At 44.8% G+C, this 25,884-nt stretch overlaps 1 protein-coding gene across 1 annotated transcript in view; it reads left to right on the forward strand.

The window, feature by feature from the left end:
• The window catches only part of CRB1 (crumbs cell polarity complex component 1), a 213,682-nt gene extending 192,363 nt beyond the window's left edge, over window positions 1–21,319 (forward strand). The window contains 1 exon segment of the mRNA NM_001192482.2: window positions 21,104–21,319. Within this exon segment, the coding sequence (NP_001179411.2) occupies window positions 21,104–21,319 (216 nt within the window).
• Window positions 21,320–25,884: the final 4,565 nt, after the last annotated feature.

Below are 25,884 nucleotides of genomic sequence, written 5' to 3' on the forward strand. Positions count from 1 at the left end.
GGACATAACTTTGAGCAAGCTTCGGGAGTTGGTGATGGACAGGGAAGCCTGGCGTGCTGCAGTCCATGGGTGGCAAAGAGTTGGACGTGACTGAGCGACTGAACTGAACTGTCCACATCCCAGTGGTCCTGGATTGCAGTCACAATGACCAGCTCCTGCTGAGTTCTCCGAGTTCAAAGTGAGGTCCAGGTCAGTCTTGATGCACAGACCAACCAGGCCATGCTCTCTTCCTGAGAAGTAAGCCGAGTGTCACCTGGATAGAGCAGGCACTACCCGTCATCTGTCGAGTTCGCTTCTGCATTTGTTTTACAGTGCTATCTAATTTGTCGACTCAGCCAGAAAGAATTTGAGCAAATACGATGTGTTATGAACTTTGAAGTTGACAGAAAAGAAGAAGATGCTATATTCTGTTTGAATACAGCTTTCTAAATATAGAAGAGTATAGATCTTGAAACCACACATTAAGACATTAGTGTGATGAACCATAGGATTCCATAGCCAAGAATATGCTGATTAGAATTTTTGCCACACAAATTCAGAGTATCTTCTTACAAACAAAAGCAGGTAGACTTTATAACATTTGGGCAATGTTGGGCAAGGATGGGCAGTGCTGCCATCCTTGATTTTGTTCATGGCGCTGTAGGACAAGCTTCCCAGGTGGCTCAGTGCTGTAGAATCTGCCTGCCAGCACAGGGGATGTAGGAGACTCTGGTTCCATCCGTGAATTGGGAAGATCCCCTGGAGGAGGAAATGGGAACCCACTCCAGTATTCTTGCCTGGAGAATCCCATGGACAGAGGAGCCTGGAGGGCTACAGTCCATGGAACTGCAAAGAGACATATCTGGACACATTTTGTGTCAGATTTTTATGGGTAGTAACATGCCATTGCAGTGAGACAGCTTAAGTGCATTTGAGGGACTCTGGGATCACCATCCTCATCAGCTGGCATTTATTGAATGCAGGAACTGTAAATCATGCTTATATACTTTATATAGAGAAAAGGATGCAAGCATGTTTTCATGTAAACAATGCTGAGGCCATTTTTAAAAAATCTACAAGAAAATAAGAGCTCCTATATAATAGTTTTGAAACTTAGTGTCTCAAAAATGTTAGTCACTCAGTCGTGTCCGACTCTTTGCGGCACTGTGGACTGTAGCCCTCCAGGCTCCTCTGCCCATAGGATTCTCCAGGCAAGAATACTGGAGTGGGTCACCATGCCCTTCTCCAGGGGATCTTCCCAACCCAGGGGTTGAACCCACGTCTCCTGCATTGCAGGCAGATTCTTTACCAGCATCTCAAAAGGAGTATGAAAACCACTCTGTCATTCACCCAAACTATGAAGACCTTAAATCCTTTGGCAGTGGGTGAAACGTGAGAGGCCTCCTTCCACTTGCCCCTAAGCATTACCCAGTGTCTTAAAACATCACAGACTCTTTCAGTCAAGCATCCTAAAAACATCACGGACTCCTTCATTCAAGCAGAGGCAGAAGAAATAATATGTTCTGGCAAACTAGGTATAAATGCTTCCAGAAGGCTTAACTCCTTTTACTTGGAAACTAGTAAATGGACGTGCAATTTTTAATTACAAATTTTAAACTTTCCATCAGAGTCAATTGTGCTGATGTTAGTCAAACCTAATCCAGGCATTGATTCAAGAACCTGCTGATGGAGTTAAAAAAAAAAAAAAATACATGGAAACTCGTTAACAAGAAGCTCAATTATCTGCATCTCAGCAAATCAGGCCGGAGTGTCACGTTAATCTGCTGAGCTCAGGCAGCCCAGAGCCAGAGGAGATCGCCTCCTCTCCTTCGCTGTTAATATTTACACTTGGAAGCGATACCTGGCTGCAATCTGAGTGCTGCACCTCCAAAGGCAGTTGTTGGCTTGATACCTTGTTTTCTGACACTGCAAAGCGAGGAAACAGCTACCTTCTTAATCATCGCCTGATAACATTGTGTTAAAACCAGAGGGTAGCACAAGGGCTGTTTCATACAAGCAACAACCCTGGGAGATTTTCCTGCGTTGCTTTGTTTCTTGGTAGACATGCTGGGCTGTTAAAAGCATAGGACTGAAAGTTGTGAATTAGGGGTCCCTTTCTTTGTTCTGCTGAATTTTTCAGCATCTATGCAGGCACTGTTTAGAGAGACAGCTTTGCTCCCAGATAGCTGCTGTGTGCCAGGCACCTGCCTAGAACTCACAGAAAAAACGCTTCCACCCATCAGCCTACTTTTGTCGGAGCTTATTCTGTCGTGCTGGAGAAGGCAATGGTATCCCACTCCAGTACTCTTGCCTGGAAAATCCCATGGACAGAGGAGCCTGGTAGTCTGCAGTCCATGGGGTCACTAAGAGTCAGACACGACTGAGTGTCTTCACTTTCACTTTTCACTTTCATGCATTGGAGAAGGAAATGGCAACCCACTCCAGTGTTCTTGCCTGGAGAATCCCAGGGACTGGGGAGCCTGGTGGGCTGCCGTCTCTGGGGTTGCGCAGAGTCAGACACGACTGAAGAAACTTAGCAGCAGCAGCAGCAGCATTTTGTTGTGCAAAGCAGCAGCATTTTGTTGTGCAAAGTCCTAAAAAATTAGAGCAACACCGGTAAACAGAAGCACTGCTGATTATGTAAACACTGTCCATAGCAAGAGATCTGAATATAAAATAACTATTATTACTCATCTCTCAGTGGGTAAATATGTCAAATAAGGGGAACTTGGTTGAAATTCAGGGTAAACTTAGGGTTATATCTACCTAGTGCTCTACCCAGGATGCATCTGTGTATAAGTGAACAAACCCGGATGATTTGGATACCAGATCTGCTGCTTAAGCAATTCATTACTTGGGACAAATTGCTTAAAAGATCTTTTAATTAAGGGCAACAATCTCTGTATCCTTAGACAATCATGAAGATTAAACTGAGATGGCATGGCAGAGGCCAGGGACATATTAAATCCTCAGGTTTTAATTACTTTTCCTTTTTTCCCCTGTTCACCACCTTTTAGCTGGAGAAGGAAATGGCAACCCACTCCAGTATTCTTGCTGGAGAATCCCATGGACAGAGGAGCCTGGCCCGCTACAGTCCATAGGGTCGCAAAGAGTCAGATGTGACTGAGCGACTGAGCACACACACCCCACCTTTTCGTTCTGAAGTATCAATATTTTACAGCTGATCTCATTGTAGAAAATGGGCTGGATATCGAACAGATGAATTGCCTGGGTGGAATGCACAAATAATCAACAACCTGCTTGTCACCTTTATGTTAGAAATAGATTTATTCCAGGTTCCTAAGACCAGGGAAAGAGCCCTACAAAACTGTAGCAAAGAACCATTAATAAAAGAGAACAATGAAACCATTGGGTAGAGGGCCAACCTCTGAGAACCTCTCAGGATGAAAATGCTTCCTAACAGGGAGGCAATTCCTCCCCAGGTCTGCCTCACAGAAGAGCCCTGGGCTGAGGTGAGCCGTGCTGTGACTTTTTCTCATCTCGGAGTCGTAGTTACTCCTGAAGTCATTAAATCAGAGCAGATGGCTTCCTTTTACACCCTGTGCTGTCAGTGGAATGTAAATGTTTCTCCTCACAGCAACGAGAGTCCCGAGGCTGCGTGTTTAATCTGCGCTCTGCAAGCACAGTGACCCTGAAAAGAACACGGGTGCGGAGCCAGCCTTTGGAGGGTTGGCAGCCGTCCTCGTAAACAGAACGGGGGAGGATTTCGCAAGCCTGGCGACTAATCACGGCTTGCTTCCTGGGGCTCTTAACAGAGCCACGTCCCTGAGGACAAGTCATCTAAATGGTGGTGGAACAGAAAAGTTATAGACTCAAGGGAAATAGTCTTTACAGGAAGGGAGAGGAGTGTTAGTCTAGGGTCTGGGAAAAAGAAGCAAGGAGACTGAAGAGGCTTAGTTTACAGTCCGAATTCTCAGTTCTCAGTCTCTTTGGGGGTTTAGCAAACAAGATTTCCGTATGTTTCAGATTATTCAAGTTAGTAAGGGGGATATTCTTTGGGCAATTACTCTAAACTTCAGGGCGGGGGGGGGGGGCGGGTGGAAATGAATGTAAATAATTAAAATTTCAATATGACATAGAATATGAGACAGTACAGTGATCAGCAAAGACAATACAGAGAAAAGCTTTACACTCTTAGAATATTAACAGCAAATTATTAAACCAGAATGGAATTAAATAAATTAGCTGGGTTATCTTATTTCTTCTTTAAAAGGTCTCTGAACTGGGTAGGCAGCAGAGAACCTGATCTCCATTTTATTAAAACATCACTAGAAATTAGTGGCCACAGGAGGGGAGGGTGTGACCTGTCCTTTGAGCCCTCTGTAGGGAAGGCAGAGAGCTTCTCAGGCAAGGGTCTCCTCGATCGTTCTTTCAAAAGGTGGCGCAGGCTGGTTGAACACCATAATTACTGTGTCCAGACACTTTGCTGCTGTTGTTCAGTTGCTCAGTCGTGTCCACCCCTTTGTGACCCCATGGACTGCAGCACGCCAGGCTTCCCTGTCCTTCACCATCTCCTGAAGTTTGCTCAAACTCATGTCCATTGAGTCGGTGATGCTATCTAACCACCTTGTCCTCTGCCACCCCCTTTTCCTCCTGCTTTCGATCTTTCCCAGCATCAGGGTCTTTTCCAATGAGTTGGCTCTTTGCATCAGGTGTCCAGACACTTAGAGCTTCAAAAATGTAAAGTAACCATCACAGCTAGAGTCTGATCTCATTTTATACTGGGCTCTTAAATTCTATACTATATTAGTACGTAGAGATAGGGTGCTGTAGTTCAGCACGGCTTTAGTTATTGTTTAGTTGCTCACTCATGTCTGACTGTGACCTCACAGACTATAGCCCACCAGATTCCTCTGTCCATGGTATTCCCCAGGCAATGATACTAGAGTGGGTTGCCATGCCCTACTCCAGGGGATCTTCCCAACTCAGGGATCAAACTTGGGTCTCTTGCATTGACAGGTCGATTCTTTACCACTGAGCCACCGAGGAAGCCAGGGTTTTTAGACTAAGAGTTAAATGCTGTTAGACTTTATTTTTGTCTCTCCAAGAAGGAAAACTGTCCATGCCTCAATACTAATGTAAACAGATCATTATCCCCAGATAGGAGAATCTGATGGACTGAGGAGCCTGGTGGGCTACAGTCCATGGGGTTGCTAAGAGTCGGACATGACTGAGCAACTTCACTTTCACTTTTCACTTTCATGCATTGGAGAAGGAAATGGCAACCCACTCCAGTGTTCTTGCCTGGAGAATCCCAGGGACGGGGGAGCCTGATGGGCTGCCGTCTATGGGGTTGCACAGAGTTGGACACGACTGAAGCAACTTAGCAGCAGCAGCAGGCAGACTATTAGCAACATCAGACATAAGATTCTTGTGTTCATGTTTGTGTTTTAATTGTGCCAGCAGTAAAACCTATAGAACTTTACCAAAAGGCTTATTTGGAATTTGAATGCTTGACTTCTGAAAGAACTCTGTGTTCTGAAACGAAATACTACTTGAACCAGCCTTCCCAATATGAAGATTTCTAACTTTGCTGGTGGTAAGACACCCTGGTGTGTTTTTTTTTTATATATAATCGAATTTATTTTATTTTTTTGTTGTTGTTGTTTTTTTTCAATTTAATTTTATTTTTAACCTTTACATAATTGTATTAGTTTTGCCAAATATCAAAATGAATCCATCACAGGTATACATGTGCTCCCCATCCTGAACCCTCCTCCCTCCTCCCTCCCCATACCCTCCCTCTGGGTCGTCCCAGTGCACTAGCCCCAAGCATCCAGTATCGTGCATTGAACCTGGACTGGCATCTCGTTTCATACATGATATTTTACATGTTTCAATGCCATTCTCCCAAATCTTCCCACCCTCTCCCTCTCCCACAGAGTCCATAAGACTGTTCCATACATCAGCATCACTTTTGCTGTCTCGTACACAGGGTTATTGTTATCATCTTTCTAAATTCCATATATATGCGTTAGTATACTGTATTGGTGTTTTTCCTTCTGGCTTACTTCACTCTGTATAATAGGCTCCAGTTTCATCCACCTCATTAGAACTGATTCAAATGTATTCTTTTTAATGGCTGAGTAATACTCCATTGTGTATATGTACCACGGCTTTCTTATCCATTCATCTGCCGATGGACATCTAGGTTGCTTCCATGTCCTGGCTATTATAAACAGTGCTGCGATGAACATTGGGGTACACGTGTCTCTTTCCCTTCTGGTTTCCTCAGTGTGTATGCCCAGCAGTGGGATTGCTGGATCATAAGGCAGTTCTATTTCCAGTTTTTTAAGGAATCTCCACACTGTTCTCCATAGTGGCTGGACTAGTTTGCATTCCCACCAACAGTGTAAGAGGGTTCCCTTTCCTCCACACCCTCTCCAACATTTATTATTTGTAGACTTTTGGATCGCAGCCATTCTGACTGGTGTGAAATGGTACCTCATAGTGGTCTTGATTTGCATTTCTCTGATAATGAGTGATGTCGAGCATCTTTTCATGTGTTTGTTAGCCATCTGTATGTCTTCTTTGGAGAAATGTCTATTTAGTTCTTTGGCCCATTTTTTGATTGGGTCATTTATTTTTCTGGAGTTGAGCTGGAGGAGTTGCTTGTATATTTTTGAGATTAGTTGTTTGTCAGTTGCTTCATTTGCTATTATTTTCTCCCATTCTGAAGGCTGTCTTTTCACCTTGCTGATAGTTTCCTTTGATGTGCAGAAGCTTTTAAGGTTAATTAGGTCCCATTTGTTTATTTTTGCTTTTATTTCTGATATTCTGGGAGGCGGGTCATAGAGGATCCTGCTGTGATGTATGTCAGAGAGTGTTTTGCCTATGTTCTCCTCTAGGAATTTTATAGTTTCTGGTCTTATGTTTAGATCTTTAATCCATTTTGAGTTTATTTTTGTGTATGGTGTTAGAAAGTGTTCTAGTTTCATTCTTTTACAAGTGGTTGACCAGTTTTCCCAGCACCACTTGTCAAAGAGATTGTCTTTAATCCATTGTATATTCTTGCCTCCTTTGTCAAAGATAAGGTGTCCATATGTGCGTGGATTTATCTCTGGGCTTTCTATTTTGTTCCATTGATCTATATTTCTGTCTTTGTGCCAGTACCATACTGTCTTGATAACTGTGGCTTTGTAGTAGAGCCTGAAGTCAGGTAGGTTGATTCCTCCAGTTCCATTCTTCTTTCTCAAGATCGCTTTGGCTATTTGAGGTTTTTTGTATTTCCATACAAATTGTGAAATTATTTGTTCTAGCTCTGTGAAGAATACTGTTGGTAGCTTGATAGGGATTGCATTGAATCTATAGATTGCTTTGGGTAGTATACTCATTTTCACTATATTGATTCTTCCAATCCATGAACATGGTATGTTTCTCCATCTATTAGTGTCCTCTTTGATTTCTTTCACCAGTGTTTTATAGTTTTCTATATATAGGTCTTTAGTTTCTTTAGGTAGATATATTCCTAAGTATTTTATTCTTTTTGTTGCAATGGTGAATGGAATTGTTTCCTTAATTTCTCTTTCTGTTTTCTCATTATTAATGTATAGGAATGCAAGGGATTTCTGTGTGTTGGTTTTATATCCTGCAACTTTACTATAGTCATTGATTAGTTCTAGTAATTTTCTGGTGGAGTCTTTAGGGTTTTCTGTGTAGAGGATCATGTCATCTGCAAATAGTGAGAGTTTTACTTCTTCTTTTCCAATTTGGATTCCTTTTATTTCTTTTTCTGCTCTGATTGCTGTGGCCAAGACTTCCAAAACTATGTTGAATAGTAATGGTGAAAGTGGGCACCCTTGTCTTGTTCCTGACTTTAGAGGAAATGCTTTCAATTTTTCACCATTGAGGATAATGTTTGCTGTGGGTTTGTCATATATAGCTTTTATTATGTTGAGGTATGTTCCTTCTATTCCTGCTTTCTGGAGAGTTTTTATCATAAATGGGTGTTGAATTTTGTCAAAGGCTTTCTCTGCATCTATTGAGATAATCATATGGTTTTTATTTTTCAATTTGTTAATGTGGTATATTACATTGATTGATTTGCAGATATTGAAGAATCCTTGCATCCCTGGGATAAAGCCCACTTGATCGTGGTGTATGATCTTTTTAATGTGTTGCTGGATTCTGGTTGCTAGAATTTTGTTAAGGATTTTTGCATCTATGTTCATCAGTGATATTGGCCTGTAGTTTTCTTTTTTTGTGGGATTTTTGTCAGGTTTTGGTATTAGGGTGATGGTGGCCTCATAGAATGAGTTTGGAAGTTTACCTTCCTCTGCAATTTTCTGGAAGAGTTTGAGCAGGATAGGTGTTAGCTCTTCTCTAAATTTTTGGTAGAATTCAGCTGTGAAGCCATCTGGATCTGGGCTTTTGTTTGCTGGAAGATTTTTGATTACAGTTTCAATTTCCGTGCTTGTGATGGGTCTGTTAAAATTTTCTATTTCTTCCTGGTCGAGTTTTGGAAAGTTGTACTTTTCTAAGAATTTGTCCATTTCTTTCACGTTGTCCATTTTATTGGCATATAATTGTTGATAGTAGTCTCTTATGATCCTTTGTATTTCTGTGTTGTCTGTTGTGATCTCTCCATTTTCATTTCTAATTTTATTGATTTGATTTTTCTCCCTTTGTTTCTTGATGAGTCTGGCTAATGGTTTGTCAATTTTATTTATCCTTTCAAAGAACCAGCTTTTGGTTTTGTTGATTTTTGCTATGGTCTCCTTTGTTTCTTTTGCATTTATTTCTGCTCTAATTTTTAAGATTTCTTTCCTTCTACTAACCCTGGGGTTCTTCCTTTCTTCCTTTTCTAGTTGCTTTAGGTGTAGAGTTAGGTTATTTATTTGACTTTTTTCTTGTTTCTTGAGGTTAGTGGTAAGACACCCTGGTGTTTTAAGTGGCAACAAGCTCACAGATTTAAGAATGCTTGCTTCAGATCTGGCCAACCTCAGCATGGCAGGCTTCTTACCTGTTTAGACATAGCAATTCTCAAACGATTTCGAAGGGAGAAGCTATGCCCTGAAAGACTTCTCATTAAAGCGCACAATCCAGCTTTCATCTTCTGCGAGGCCAACTCTGAAACTGAAAGTCTGATCAGTTGATGTAAACTGACAGTGACAATAGAAATAGCTACTTCTGAGATTATTTAAGAGAAGGTACAGGACATCCATCCACGAAACACTGGAAGGTAGGGTTTTTATTTCTATGTTTGCTTTTTAAAATAAGAATAGAGTAAATGGCACAATAGATTATATAAACAAGGCCTTCAATGACAAGCTGTCAGAGTTAAAGTGATGTGTTTCACACGGGTGACTTGATGCCACTCTTTATCACCTACACAAGGGGAAGCCAACTAGAGTCTGGTCAATAAAATACAGCCTCCAGGGCTGGGCCCGGGGCACAGCTGACCTCGTGTGGCAGAGCCCAGTGACTTGGCACCCACTTCTGCCGGGACCCCGCAGGCCCTGGCTCCAGTGCCATCTGAGGGAGGTCGGACATTTAAGCTCCATTTGATGAATAAACGCGGATGTGGGTATGTCAGAGGAGGCGTGGCAGTCCGTCTCCGCACTCCATTAATTTATTGCAGGTCTGAGGCATCAGTGGAGCTGGTTATTCCAAAGCTGGGTTTACTGCCATCTCACAACTGTTGAAAATTAAACTCCATGTGCTGCAAGTTAGGGGTTTCCAGGGTATCTCATTATAGAGGCTGCTTTTCTTTTTTTTTTTTTTCCGGAGGCTGGAATCTTTGCTGAATTACAGAGGGAGCGATTTGAATGTCGACTTGGACCAAATAGTTTTCTGATAAGTTGGCCATAAATCCTCAGCAAAATAAGCTTGGTGTTCTCAGCATATCTGTTAGCTTTTTGATCATTTTTATGGCTTTCCTTTTGCTGGTCAAATTATCCTTATACGCCCCTAAAGCCCCCCTGACATGGATTAAGCCGACACAAACCAATAGACCTTCATTACTCTAGCAACTGGTTTTGATTTTCGGGCAATAAATATGGTGACATAGACTAGATTACCTCTGGCGAAAAAGAAAGGACATGTGATAAGCCATAAGCATGTAGGGGATTCAGCACTCTCTTTTCCTGCCTAATGTGAGAATGAATCAATAGCAGCTTTTCACCAACTGAGGAAAGTTGGTAAGAAGGACATAATCTGAGTGAGGAAAGGGCCAAGGTATAGCTTTTAGATAGCATCACCAACTCCATGGACATGTACCTGAGCAAACTCTGCGAGATAGTGGAGGACAGGGAAGCCTGGTATGCTGTGGTCCGTGGGGTCGTAAAGAGTCAAACATGACTTAAAACAACAACAACAGCTTTCAGGTCAAGAAGGATGGTGCCAGGAGATGGTGAGAAAGACCATGAACGCCTACCATGTGCCTGGCACCGTGTTAGGTTCCGGCAGGGGGTGGTTAAGGCCAATTCCGTGATGAAACTGGGTGTGTGATGTGATCCATGAATGTCTCAGTGTCTGGCAGGGGAGATAAAACCATTGACGGGAACAAGATTTACTGGGCAGTAAAATTATAGCAGAGAGAGAAATCACAAGACCTGAAGTAGCAGAGGAACAAACAGTGAAAGAAGCAAGATCTGGAAACTGGGGGTTTAGGGGAATTACTTTCACCATAACCAGGAGCTGACTGTGGCTCAGACCATGAACTCCTTATTGCCAAATTCAGACTTAAATTGAAGAAAGTAGGCAAAACCAATAGACCATTCAGGTATGACCTAAATCAAATCCCTTATGATTATACAGTGGAAGTGAGAAATAGATTTAAGGGCCTAGATCAGATAGATAGAGTGCCTGATGAACTATGGAATGAGGTTTGTGACATTGTACAGGAGACAGGGATCAAGACCATCCCCATGGAAAAGAAATGCAAAAAAGCAAAATGGCTGTCTGGGGAGGCCTTACAAATAGCTGTGAAAAGAAGAGAAGCAAAAAGCAAAGGAGAAAAGGAACGATATAAACATCTGAATGCAGAGTTCCAAAGAATAGCAAGAAGAGATAAGAAAGCCTTCTTCAGCGATCAATGCAAAGAAATAGAGGAAAACAACAGAATGGGAAGAACTACAGATCTCTTCAAGAAAATCAGAGATACCAAAGGAACATTTCATGCAAAGATGAGCTCTATAAAGGACAGAAATGGTATGGACCTAACAGAAGCAGAAGATATTAAGAAGAGATGGCAAGAATACACAGAAGAACTGTACAAAAAAGATCTTCACAACCCAGATAATCACGCTGGTGTGATCACTAACCTAGAGCCAGACATCCTGGAATGTGAAGTCAAGTGGGCCTTAGAAAGCATCACTATGAACAAAGCTAGTGGAGGTGATGGAATTCCAGCTGAGCTATTCCAAATCCTGAAAGATGATGCTGTGAAAGTGCTGCCCTCAATATGCCAGCAAGTTTGGAAAACTCAGCAATGGCCACAGGACTGGAAAAGGTCAGTTTTCATTCTAATCCCAAAGAAAGGCAATGCCAAGGACTGCTCAAACTACCACACAATTGCACTCATCTCATACGCTAGTAAAGTAATGCTCAAAATTCTCCAAGCCAGGCTTCAGCAATATGTGAACCGTGAACTTCCTGATGTTCTAACTGGTTTTAGAAAAGGCAGAGGAACCAGAGATCAAATTGCCAACATCCGCTGGATCATGGAAAAAGCAAGAGAATTCCAGAAAAACATCTATTTCTGCTTTATTGACTATGCCAAAGCCTTTGTGTGGATCACAATAAACTGTGGAAAATTCTGAAAGAGATGGGAATACCAGACCACCTGACCTGCCTCTTGAGAAATTTGTATGCAGGTCAGGAAGCAACAGTTAGAACTGGACATGGAACAACAGACTGGTTCCAAATAGGAAAAGGAGGACGTCAAGGCTGTATATTGTCACCCTGTTTATTTAACTTATATGCAGAGTACATTATGAGAAATGCTGGACTGGAAGAAATACAAGCTGGAATCAAGATTGCTGGGAGAAATATCAATAACCTCAGATATGCAGATGACACCACCCTTATGGCAGAAAGTGAAGAGGAACTAAAAAGCCTCTTGACGAAGGCAAAAGTGGAGAGTGAATAAGTTGGCTTAAAGCTCAACATTCAGAAAACAAAGATCATGGCATCCGGTCCCATCACTTCATGGGAAATAGATGGGGAAACAGTGGAAACAGTGTCAGACTTTATTTTTCTGGGCTCAAAAATCACTGGAGATGGTGACTGCAGCCATGAAATTAAAAGACGCTTACTCCTTGGAAGGAAAGTTATGACCAACCTAGATAGCATATTCAAAAGCAGAGACATTACTTTGCCAACAAAGGTTCGTCTAGTCAAGGCTATGGTTTTTCCTGTGGTTATGTGTGGATGTGAGAGTTGGACTGTGAAGAAGGCTGAGCGCCGAAGAATTGATGCTTTTGAACTGTGGTGTTGGAGAAGACTCTTGAGAGTCCCTTGGACTGCAAGGAGATCCAACCAGTCCATTCTGAAGGAGATCAGCCCTGGGATTTCTTTGGAAGGAATGATGCTAAAGCTGAAACTTTGGCCACCTCATGCGAAGAGTTGACTCATTGGAAAAGACTCTGATGCTGGGAGGGATTGGGGGCAGGAGGAGAAGGGGACGACAGAGGATGAGAAGGCTGGATGGCATCACTGACTCGATGGATGTGAGTTTGAGTGAACTCTGGGAGTTGGTAATGGACAGGGAGGCCTGGCGTGCTGCGATTCATGGGGTCACAAAGAGTCAGACACAACTGAGCGACTTATCTGATCTGATCTGAACCATCATTTTTTAAAACATTACTTTTCCATGATTTGGGGGGGTGGGAAATGAAAGTTAAAGAAAATCAGAAAAAAAAAATAATAATGCAGTGAACACATGCATGCCCTTCACCCAGTTACAGCAACTTTTTTAGTATTTTGTTCCCTTTCTTACCTCTGGATACGTATGTTTTTGCCCCTTCTTTAGAATGTAGGGTGCAGAAGTTATAACATTTTGCTTGCATGCTAAGTCATTTCAGTCATGTCCAACTCTTTGTGACCCTATGTTTGCCACTAAATATTTCAGCAAATGTCTCCAAAGAAATACGACTTCCTTCTGCTGCAATCCACGGGGTCTCTAAGAGTCGGACACGACTGAGCGACTTCACTTTCACTTTTCACTTTACTGCATTGGAGAAGGAAATGACAACCCACTCCAGTGTTCTTGCCTGGAGAATCCCAGGGACAGGGGAGCCTGGTGGGCTGCCGTCTATGGGGTCGCACAGAGTCGGACACGACGGAAGCGACTTAGCAGCAGCAGCAACAGCTGGAACTGCATGCTAATGTGAGTGCTCTGTCGCTCAGTCGTGTCTGACTCTTTGCGACCCCATGGGCTGTAGCCCGCCAGGCTCCTCAGTCCATGGAACTTTTTAGGCAAAAACACTGGAGTGGGTTGCCATTTCTTCCTCCAGCGTATCTTCCTGACACAGGGGTTGAACCCGAATCTCTTGAGTCTCCTGCATTGGCAGGTGGATTCTTTACCACTGCGCCATCTGAGAAGCCCATATACTAGTAAGCGTTCATGAAATTGACCATCTCATATACTACCCATGTTCAGATTTCTCTAATTGGCCCCAGTTGTCCTTTAGATTTATTTATTTACTTTGATTCAGGATACAGTCCATTGCATTTAGATGTTAGTTGTCATTTTAGTATCAATTAATCTCAAAAGTCCCCAGGCCCTTTTAACTTGTTTGCTGGATATTCTCTTGCTTTTGAAATGCTGTGTAAAATCAACTGGCATACTTATCAGTCACCTTCTAAAAATCTATACACCATAGCAAAAAAGAAAGGGTAGAAAGAAATTTAAGTCCTTCTGGGTCCTGCAAAACCCTGGTCAGTAGAGGACTCCTGGCATGCGAGGCTGATGCCATTCTGATAAGAGGTGTAGGTCAGACGTGCTGGGAAAAAACCCACAGAGAATATATAGAAATTGCTCTTGAGATTCTGGCTTCCGCTTCGCTGAGGGAGGGGAGAGAAGCTTCCTGGAGCAGACTCGGGTTGGGTTCCACGCCCAGGCTGGGTGACATCTTCCTGCCACGTGACTGCTGCTTCTCTCACGCGGGGCTCTACAGAAGCAAGAAGCACGCTCCCCAGCAGCCTCCCAGGCAAGCTGGAGAGGCTGCCACCTGCTCCCCCTCTCTCGAAGGATCTCTCTTTCCTTCTGCTTTCAGCGCCTTTCCTTACCTTGCTCTCCTCGCAGCCCCCCTTAAGAAAACTGGGAGATGTCAGGAAGTCCCCTTTCTACCCCTTTTCCCTTTCCTTGGTGCTGGCCTCCACCAGATCCCCCCTCACGTGAACTGCGGTGGTCTGTGTAGCCGCCCCCGCCCAGTACCGTCACTCCACAGTCAGCTCTAGCAAGACGGCACCCGCACCTTTGGGTTCTGTGTGTCCAGGACCCAGTGAACCGCCGGAGACGGGGAAAGCGTTCAGTAACCACACAGGATCCAGGACCCAGTGAACTGCCTGAGACGGGGAAAGCGTTCAGTAACCACACAGGATCCAGGACCCAGTGAACCGCCGGAGACGGGGAAAGCGTTCAGTAACCACACAGGAGTGCTTGGGTGAGTGCATGAACAGCTGCGTGCACGCAGGTCCCCACCAGCAGAGCTCCTGGCTGTAAAGAAGTCTTCCCACCACTGGAAAGGATGGAATCGATGCGTGAAATAGAGCCATGAACACTTCAAGTGGGTGAGTCAGGAACGATTGATCGGCCAGTCTGTGCAAAGCCTGCACTTTGCCTGTTGGAAAGTTCCAGAGGAAACGGATTCCTATCCTTGCAGTTCTGAGGGGCGGGGGTGGGGGTGGGGGGGTGGAAGGGGCCTAATCCTTTGTGATCAGGGCAGCACGTTCAAGTGCCCGGGGCAGGTCATGCCGGGCAGGTGGGGTCACAGGTCTTCTCATCGCTGCTGAAGCCCCGGGCTCTGCTGACAGAGACACAGACCCCAGGAGGGGGATCACGAAGGGTCCTCAGGGGCAATGCAGAGGGCAGCCAAGCCCAAGCGTGCTCTGAATAGAGGAGGGGTCTGCAGAAGGGGTCGGGGAGGAGGTTCCTATTCACAAAAGGGCTGGTCAAGAAGGTCACTTTGCTGGAGAGCAAGGTGCTAGTGAGGCTGCAGCTGATGATGACCTTGACCAGGAAATGGAAGCAAATAAAAAAAAAAATGAGGTTTATAAAAAACATTTATTTATTTATTTTTGGCTGGGCTGGGTCTTTGCTGTTGCACGTGGGCTTCCTCCAGTTGCAAGGAGCAGAGGCTCCTCTTCCTCGTGGTGTGAGGGTGTCTCATTGCGGTGGCCACTCTCGTCATGGAACACGGACTCCAGAGCACAGCTCAGTAGTTGTGGTGCCTGGGCTTAGTAGCTCCGCCTGATGGGCTCCAGGGACAGGAGAAGCTGGAAGCAGATGAGTTGTTTGTGGTTGATTCTGCAGAAAGGAAGAGTCAGCAAGTGTCTTCATGGCCCCTTTGCCCCTTGACCACGTGGTTCCCGATCTGCCCCCTCGGGTCTGCCCGCAGCCCCTCCGAGGTGCGCCTGCCCTTCAGCAGAGTCAGAGAGTGGCCGCCTCATCCTCCGCCGGACGCAGGCTGAGGGTGTCCCCCTGCAGGAATCCTGGGAGGGGAGCTCTGTGTGCTGGGCAAACCCTTATGCCCAGTGGTACTCGCCATGGGGTCCCTGGGGGCACCCAGGCCAGTCCAGGTGCTGGGAGGCAGAAGGGTGGGGCTGCCCCTTGATGGAGCTTCCACACTTGGAGGACAGACACTCCTGACCTGTGTAGGTGTCACGGGGCACGATGTGCCAGGGAGAGATGAGGCTGGCAGCAGTCAACGAGGGCGACCAGCGGAGGCGACAGGAAGCGACGATCCCCACCTACCAGCTAGACGTTTCCTTGCCTACAGCATCTGGTGACCCCTTTCCCCGACCCAAGAAAGGGCTGTGATTATCTGCACACAGCAAGTTTGCAGCAACATCATGAAACCCGAGTTGGGGCCACTGGGATTTGGTTCTTGTATGAGTCGAAGAGAGAGAGAAGTTTTATTCACTAGGCCTTGCGTTCCAAGGAAAACAATTATATCACTGAGACCACCTGCTCAAGGAGAGAGAAATGTGAAAGCAAAGGTCTCCAGACTCCTAGCTGCGTCAGTCTTTCTGCAGAAAACCTGGCGTCCTCACCGGAATGAGCCTGTGGGACATCAGGAGGATTCCAGACCCAGTCCTGGATGGACAGGGCGGGGCCTGCCGGCTCCCCACCAAACTCTAGGTGCCGCTGGGCTCACTCAGAGGATGTGTGCAAGGACCGTTTGCTGAAGGCAGGAATTACCGTGTCCCTTTAGGCCCACTGTAGCACCCCTCAGCTCAGCATAAGGATGTGCTGTGCTGTGCTTAGACGCTCAGTCGTGTCCGACTCTTTGTGACCCTGTGGACTGTAGCCAGCCAGGCTTCTCTGTCCCTGGGATTCTCCAGACAAGGATACTGGAGTGGGTTGCCGTGCCCTCCTCCAAGGGGATCTTCCCCACCCAGGGACTGAACTTGCGTCTCTTCTGTCTCCTGCCTCGGCAGGCATGTTCTTTACCACCAACGCTGACAGGAAGCCCCCTGTCAGCCGTGAACCCACACCAAACTTCCACAGGAGCTATCCCAGCATCTTCAACAGGGCCTGATGTGGAAGTCACGTCTGAAGTTCCCCAGGGCAGCTCCCCCAGGGCAGTGGTGCCCTGAACCCCCTCATGGAGCTCTGTGTGTCTGTCCCAGGCTGTCAAGAGGCCGCCCCACCCCACCCCATGGAGGTGTGAGGGACTGTAATTACTTGGTGAGAATTGGTTTGAAAGACTATTGATTCCTCAGACAGCCTGTGTGTTTTCTGGGAGAAGCAGTGGATGAAGATGGGGGTGCCAAGGAGAAGATGCCCTTGGGCTTCAGCTCAGGTGCCTCCGAGAGTCCCCTGGAGCCAGTGGCCGGGGGCTGCCTGGAGGGGGTCCCCCCACCGCGTGGCCGCCACCCTCCCCAGTCCTGAGCCTTCTACGAGGTGACTGGAGCCCTGCTGGGTGGTCCACTCCCTGGGGCTGGACACTGCCCAGGCCCCTCTTTCGGCCCCTTGGTCCCCTGTTCCCCCTGCCCTTATAACTGTAAAGTGGACAGTGTATTTGTGGTTGAAAATTGGCCACTGCAGCAATATTCATTTTAAAAACAGAGTTCTGGCACATATTCAATATTACTATGGAAACGGCTGTTTCTAGCAATTCACTGATAAGAGATAGTTCAAGGACCCAGGTCTGTGTGGGAGGGTTTTACAATCCACCAAATAGAAGACCTACTTGTTACAACAGTAATTTACAAGGACTGCACTCTCTCTTCATTTTTTAAAAAATTTGAACTGTGAGAATTAGATTTCGTTGTTTCACTTTAGATACATAGATGGAAGGTAAATATTATAACTGGCTTTGTAAAAAACATAACATCCTTAAAGTGTTTTTCCCATTAATTAATAACAGTCATAATAGCACCTGATGTATCATTATATACTTGTGTAACACTACACACACACACACACACACACATTTCAGAAACTCAGACAAGGAAGCTGGAATATGACCCATAAGCAACTGCACATCTGAATATTTTTACTCTTCATTTTCAACTGTTTCCACATATTTCCACACAACTGACATATAGACTGAATTCTAAGAAGGATTTGGGGAGTTCACTCTCCCCTAGTGTTTCTCAGGAGCCAATTTCTAAGTCCCATCATTTCTACTTTTTTCAACCACAGACGTACTTGAGAAGAACTTGCACCTAGGTGGGTAACCCCAACCTTGGTCCTAGAATTTCCTCGCTTCAGGTCAGAGCTCTACATCCTCACCACCTTTCCTGGAAATAGGGTCAAGTCTCTAAAAATGTCCCGTTTTTCCAGCTCCGCCCGCTGTGTTTGTAGTTTTCACAGTTTTCTGTGTTGGCCCTAAATACTGTGCCAGGCGGATTCTGGGGCTGAGGACACAAGGGGTCTTGTTGCTCTTCCTTTCCAGACAAGCCAGTTCATCCTGTGTTTCCAGAGTCAGATGAACTGTCCAGCACTCAGCTAGCCAGGGGGCGGTGGGCCCCACTGGCCAGACGGCTCGGGCCCTGACCAGCTCCAGGGCAGTGCCCGCCCCCCACCACCCCGGCTCCTAGGCTGGGCACTGCGTCCCGACACGGCACCAGAGTGGGAGGCATCTGATGGGTGATCCGGCACCCAGGCAGGACCTGGGTGATCAGCCGGGAAGGTTCAGTCTGGGGAGTGAGAAACGGGTGACCACGGGACTGAGCTCCCTTCTGGGCCTGCCCTCGGAGAAGCTCTGCACACCTGGATGTTTTCTATGCCACGGAGCGAGTCTCAGGCACACAGCTGTCGCCCCTGCTTCACAGGCGGGCAGACAGCAGAGACGCGTGGAGGATACAGTGGCAAAACCGGATTCAAACCCACTTCTGCTTGTTTAGCGAGCACATTCTGTTTGCAGCCTCCCCTCAGAAGAATCACAGTTAGAATTCCTCTTTGGGAATTGCAGGGAAAAAGCTTCTGATGTTTCCAGTGTGTTTCAGCCTAGCCCCAGGCGAGACGGTTCAAAGGAAGTTTTGGCCGTTTCTCTCAGAACGCCAGCGTGCACCCTTCCTTGGGTCTCATTCAGCCACAACCAGTCAGGGATTCAGAACGAATCTTCTACAGGGGAAAAAAATGAAACACTGATTTATTTTATTCTGCAGATAGGAAGTTCAGCTCGTCACCGTTTAATTTGATCACATATAAAATGTACATTTCATATAAAGATGTACATTTCATACATTTCATAAAGAGGGTGTACATTTCATAAACAGGACGTTAGCATAACAGTACAGGTTGCGGCATAAGCCGTGTAAAAAGTAATTTTACATGAAAGTTTTAGTTAGCTTGGAATCTGTCTTTTCTGAGAAAGGTTATTCAAAAGCGCAGCGTTAGAAGCACAACCCACCGAAACAGGCCTGGCCTGGCACTCCAGCTGCTTTCCAGGACGGTCCACACTTGGCGGCCTTGTCGGTTCCTGTATCCCAGCAGTTTCCATTATCAAAGGATCCATTCCGGGGCTGTGTATTTTAAGCCCAGCTGAAGAATAGCAGAGCTAATAAGGCCTTTCCACCATGGGAATTCAAAAGCAAAGGGCCTCCCAGAGGTGGTTTCAAACCCCGACGCCCTCAGCTCCCCTCCAGAGTTTAGTGAGAATCTTATCTGATTTGGTTAGGCCAGCTGTTTCAGCCCCCGCTTTATCTGGAGCTCGGAATTGCAATCTTAGGTATGTAGGTCGGCTCCCGGGTCGCACCCCGAGGCATCGAGGGAGTTCCCCTTCATCTTTCACAGTGAAGTAAAGTCAGGGAGGGGGCACACCACGCCTTCACTGCGGTTCACGTCCTCATGTGCTGAGCACCTCCTCAGGGAAATATTTGAATGCTCATTTATCCTTCAAAAGGTCATCACAGGCATCCCTCCACTGTTACTCTACCTACACCCCGTGTAGATCATGTATGACGTTACCGTAACACGTGTTTAAGATATGATTATCTGTGTGTGTGTGCGTGTGTGTGTCCTCCATTTGCCCATGTCCACAATCTCAGCTCCAGATATCAAATTTTGGCTTACCTTTGATTTGTATTTCCTAGCTCAGTTCAATGTTTATAGCAGACAGTCAATAAATATTGTTGATTGAAGAAACTAATGAACCACATTTGAACAAGTGAATACAAGACATAGTGAATACAAGACAGTGTTATGAAGAGATACAGTATCATAGGAATATATTGACCGTATAATGATTTAAACCAAAGCACAGTGAAGAACAACAACACACACACACATGCACACACGCACGCACAAAGGGAAGCCAAAGTGTTACAGATTCCCTAGGATATTAGAGTAACAGAGATTACGTTTATAATAGTAACTCGGTTAGGGAACAGGGGATGGGTCCTAGGGAAAGCTAAACGAGAAGGTGGTCTACTTCTGCTTTGTTGACCCTGACAGAAATATTTCTTTGCAAGCCCGTTAAAAATTCAAATAGCAACTGTGTCTTGTCTTTAATATTTCTGTGCAACCCGATCAGTGTCTTTTACCCAACGACAAAAAGTGCTTGGCAAACACGTTGCGGTCAGCATCAGAGACACCCCTCTGTCCAAGGCCCGCCCTCGAGAGTCCCAGACCCAGCTCCTCCAAGAGGGGCTCTTCCTCCAGTTTCCTGTTTCGTGAGGTCTGGCTCCACACGGAGCACGAGTGTGTTCACAACCGTTCAGTTGTCACATCAAATCCAAATCAAAGTGGTGAGTGTGCAAACCAGAGCCTTGCAGCCCATCCTTTGTCTTGGATCTTTCCCATGAGGCCCAACTGATTTAATTTGCTTCATTTCCTGAGAAAGGCTGTAAAACAACCATTCTTTCAGTGCAGAATCAGAACTTCTTGCACGGGAGTCAAAAGACTGTGAGCAGCCGGATCCTATGGTTGGAAACGATTTTACAATCACACTGTGGGTTGGGCTTCCCAAGTGCTGCAGGGGTAAAGACTCTGCCTGCAACGCAGGAGACCCAGCAGACACAGCTTTGATCCCTGAGTCGGGAAGATCTCCTGGAGGAGGAAATGGCAACCCACTCCAGTCTCCTTGCCTGGGAAATCCCACGGACAGAGGAGTCTGGAGGGCTACCGTCCATGATGTAGCCAAGAGTCGGACAAGACTGAGTGACTGAGCATGCGTGCATGGCTATGTGTGGGTTCATCCTTTGGCCTTGATGTCAGATGAATGATCTCAGTCACTGAGACTAAGACACACGGTAAACTCAGTAGATGTTGTGCCTCACTTCCTGACTCCAGACCTTAAACACTAGAGACATGGTCCCATTCTCATGCTCTGGGAATAAGAAGCCCTGAATGTCCCTCCGTATCTAGTCTTTCTCGGGCACAAGGTGGTACCTGTGCTCTGCTTGACTTTCATTCCAGAATAGTTGCTTGTCCTGGCCATTCTCCTTTGCTCTGTAACTCACGTCACAATTATCTCCATCCTCACAGTTGGCAGATGACTTGCTGTCGGACGTCTTCACCACCATCGGTTCAGTGACATTAGCCTTGTTGCTGATCCTCTTTCTGGCAGTGGTGGCTTCTGTTCTCGCCTCCAACAAAAGGGCAACCCAGGGCTCCTACAGCCCGAGCCGTCAGGAAAAGGACGGCTCTCGTGTGGAGATGTGGAGCGTGATGGACGCCCCTGCAGCAGAGAGGCTGATCTAGGACCACCCTGCCTCTGGAGGAGGAGACCCGTGCACTGTGAACGAGATGCTTGCCCTGAGTGCCCTGACGTACCTGGAAACATCAGTTCACGACCAGGACCACGTTGAAACTGAAGGAAGAACTCCCTTGACCACTGTACGGATGTTCATAATGGTTCAAGTTGAAATCATTGTTTTGTTGTATTATATTAGCCAATCACAGAATGATGTTTCTTGTGCCAATAGTTTCAGCCTCATAATTTAGCAAAAATGCCTGCCAAAGGACGTGTCTTCTGGGAAAAGCTCCAGTGCCTGATGTCTACAATCTTTACTCTTTGCAACCTGGGGACGTGTTTTTAGTTTGCCCGTTCACTGGAAACTGCATCATTTCACATAGAAACTGCAGAAAAAGTAGGTACATTCCTCTTCCTATCAGGTGGTGAAAGGTTTTAGTTTGTACCGATTCAAAGATGCCCATGGTTTGTCCTTCAGCAATGGATTTGAGAAAGTCATGGGAATAACCTGTGGTTAAAAAGCAACCCAACGTCCACAAATAAAAATTGAAATGTGGCTGTTCCTCTTTCTGAGTATTTTTTGCTTATGTGACATTACATGTAACAAAGGTAACCTCCAGGAGCATTTGAAGAACCTTTGAACTAACTTACCTCTAGCATTACATTTAAAGTCCTTGCTCTTTATAAGGTGCTGCTTAAGGTCAAAACACTTCCTGAGACAGAAAAGCAAGATAAAAGGAACACTGGGATTCTCTGACCTAAAAGACCAAGCTCTTTCCTTTCAACTGCTTTTTGATAAATCACTGTCAGACGTGACCTTGTCTGAAGGTGAGAACCTTCAAGTACAGTACACACACTTCAAGGAGCGTAGGTGGTAAGTTTGTGTGCATAGTATAGAAAGATACATTTTAAATAAACTTGAGAATGGATGGGGGAAATGTCAGTGAGAATGAAATTAGGTTAAGTAGTTTTAAAATGGCTATGTGGAACAAAATGGAATATAAATCCACAAGTAAGGTATATAAATACATGAAATAAAAGAATTTAAGAACATTTTAAAAAGGAGCATGCGTGTAAGACTGTCTGTGGGGTATGGAGAGAAAATAGCCTTATATTTATGTATTTTTTTCCTCTGAAGATATAATTAGAATTTTACATGTTGTGAAATGTAAATATGCTAGAGAGGATGTGGAGAAAAGGGAACTCTCTTGCCCTGTTGGTGGAAATGTAAATTGATACAGACACTATGGAGAACAGTATGGAGATTTCTTTAAAAACTAGGAATAAAACTACCATAATCCCACTAATGGGCACATACCCTGAGGAAACCATAATTGAAAAAGACACATGTACCCCAATGTTCATTGCAGCACTAGCTATGATAGCCAGGACATGGAAGCAACCTAGATGCCCACTGACAGATGAAGGGATAAAGAAGCTGTGATACATATACACAGTGGACTATTACTCAGCCATAAAAAGGAATGAATTTGAGTCAGTTCTAGTGAGGTGGATGGACCTAAAGCCTTACAGATTGAAGTAAGTCAAAAAGAGACAAGTATATATTAATGCACATACACGGAATCTAGAAACATGGTACTGAAGAACCTATTTACAGGGCAGGAATAGAGGCTCAGACATAGAGAACAGACTTACGGACACAACAGGGGAAGGAGAGGGTGGGACAAATTGAGAGAGTAGCATTAAAACACATATGTTACCATATGCAAAACAGATAGCCAGCAGAAACTTCCTGTATGATGCAAGGAGCTCAACCTGGAGCTCAACCTAGAGGGGTGGAACGGGGTTGCGGGGGGAGGAGGGAGGTTCAAGAGGGAGGAGACATACCTATAATCGATTCATGTTGATGTATGGCAGAAACCAATGCAACATTGTAAAGCGATTATCCTCCAATTAAATAAATAAATAAAATCTTTTGTATAATGTAAAAAAAAATAGCATATAAATACAAATTTTAAATATATGCTTATATATTTGGATATATGCTCAAAAATTGATAACATGACTTCTTGTATATGTTTGGTAGCAAGCCATGCTCCCCAGAGGTTCAAGGCCATCACTTCCCTCCCGCTTGAGCTCCATCAACTTTCCCCCTGTGCCAGATCTTCTCCGACAGCACCAAACGTGTTGCCATATTTCTATCATATAGAATTACCCGCTGTGGCCCCATCTCCCTCTAATTACCATCCCATTCCTTAGTACACCTTTCAGCAACACACCCATAAAGGGTTTAATATTCTCTTCCTCTCATTCCTCTCTTCCCATTCCTTTGAAATCAAACTGATCTGGCTTTTCCCTGCCCCACCCCACGGATGAGCTCATATCAGGGCCACCAGTGACCACACTGCCAAATACAACGGCCCATCCTCAGACTTCACTGCCTCTGAAATGACTGTCACTCCTTTCTCGAAACCCTCGCGACCCAGTGGCACAGCTTCCCGTCTTGACTTCCCTCTCATCCTGCCGTTTCAGCCCATCGCCGTCTCTTTGCCATCTTCCCCTCATCTTCCTGGCTTCCGCTTTGTTTTTTCTGTACCATTTATCCTTCCTGGACAAGTCACATGGTCTCTGAAGACGTGGGACAAGAACTTTGCTCTCTTTTTTATTTCACTGAAAAATCTCTCACCTAGAACAGGCCTGGCGTACAATAAAATCACAATATTTTCTGCATAAGTGAACAAATAATGAATGAGTATTGTCTGTACCTGCCACCAGCAAAATCCCAAAGTGCCCAAGATTTATGTGAGTTGTCATTGGACATCCCAGCTACTAAACTGTCATAGCTCTGTAGCTATTAATGTCTTAATCTTTGGCTTTCCCTCTGTTTTTAATATTGTTTTAAGTGTTTGTCCAAGAAGATGGTGTCTCTGGGTATCTGCGTTTGGAGTTTTCCCGAAGATATTCTCTTTATATTTACATGCCATCAGAGTTACAACTTCTCAACAGAGGCTTATGTGGGAAGGACAGAAAAAGCTCTTGCTTAAAGGAAAAAGTGTAGCTGACTTTAAAGTGCTACAGGCTTCCCTGGTGGCTCAAATGGTAAAGAATCCACCTACAAGGCAGGACACTTAGGTTTAATCCCTGGGTAGGGAAGATCCCCTGGAAAACGGGATGACTGCTCACTCCAGTATTCCTGCCTGGAGAATCCCATGGACAGAGGAGGCTGGCGGGCTACAGTCCATAGCATCACAAGGAGTCAGACGCGACAGAGCAACTTTCACTTTAAAAAACTACAAACTGAAAAAAATCACAGAGGAGAAGTTGGACAGGTAAGAAGAAAATGGTGACCATTGATGGTAATAGTTCAAGTTTGGAAAAGACGTCTAAGTAATCTGGCTGTTCACTCTCTTCCAGAGCCTAGCTCAGGGCTTTCCATTGGAATATGCTCTCATATATATACATATATGTGAATGCAGGCATGCAGGCAGGAATGAATAAAGAATTCCATGTGGATGCACCAAACACACAGGAAGTCACTTACTGACCAGCCCAGCAGGTCAGATCTGCATCTTTGAACAAGCTGCACATGCAGGGTCTTATGTGAGAATGCCGCCGTGTTAGCCCTGTGGAGTATCTGTACTGAACTCTCTTTAACAAGATATATCCCATCATTTTTTTTGCCTTTTTATGTTTTTAAAAAATTTGTTTATTTTTAATTGAAGGATAATTGCTGTATAATATTGGTTTGATTTCTGTCATACCTCAGCAAAACCCCATCTTAAGTAGAAAAGTCTAGCATTTGCATCACCAATGTTGATGCAACTTTTTAATTAACCTTTTTTAATAGAAGTATAGTTAATTTACAGTGTTGTTTCAGGTATACAGCAAAGTGATTCAGATATTATGTATACATACATACATAATATGTATATATATATGCATGTGTGTGCATATATATATTGCTGTTGTTTAGTCACTAAGTCATGTCTGACTCTTTTGTGACCCCATGGACTATAGCCCACCAGGCTCTTCTGTCCATGGGGTTCTCCAGACAAGAATACTGGAGTGGGTTGCCATTTCCTTCTCCAAGACCCAGGGATCAAACCCACATCTCCTGCATTAGCAGGAAGATTTCTTAACTGCTGAGCCACTATATATATATATATATATATATATATATATATAGTTTTCAGATTCTTATCCACTTGGGTTATTATAAGATTAAATATAGTTCCCAGTGCTATACAATACGTCCTATTGTTTATTCTATATATAATAGTGTGTATATGTTAATCCCAGTCTCCTAGTTTATCTTTCCCCCAGGTCTATCTCCTTTGGTAACCACAGATTTGGTTTCTATGTAGGTGGGCCTATTTCTGCTTTGTAAATAAGTTAATTTGTATGATTGTTTTTACGATTCCTCACATAAGCGACGTCATATGATGTTGCTCCTCCTCTGCCTGACCTCACTTGCTGTGATAATTTCTGGGTCCATCCATGTTGACGTCATATGATGTTGCTCTCCCTCTGCCTGACCTCACTTGGTGTGATAATTCCTAGGTCCATCCATGTCGATGTCATATGATGTTGCTCCTCCTCTGCCTGACCTCAC

The sequence above is a fragment of the Bos taurus genome, chromosome 16 (genome assembly GCF_002263795.3).
Source record: "Bos taurus isolate L1 Dominette 01449 registration number 42190680 breed Hereford chromosome 16, ARS-UCD2.0, whole genome shotgun sequence".
Lineage (NCBI taxonomy): Eukaryota > Metazoa > Chordata > Mammalia > Artiodactyla > Bovidae > Bos > Bos taurus.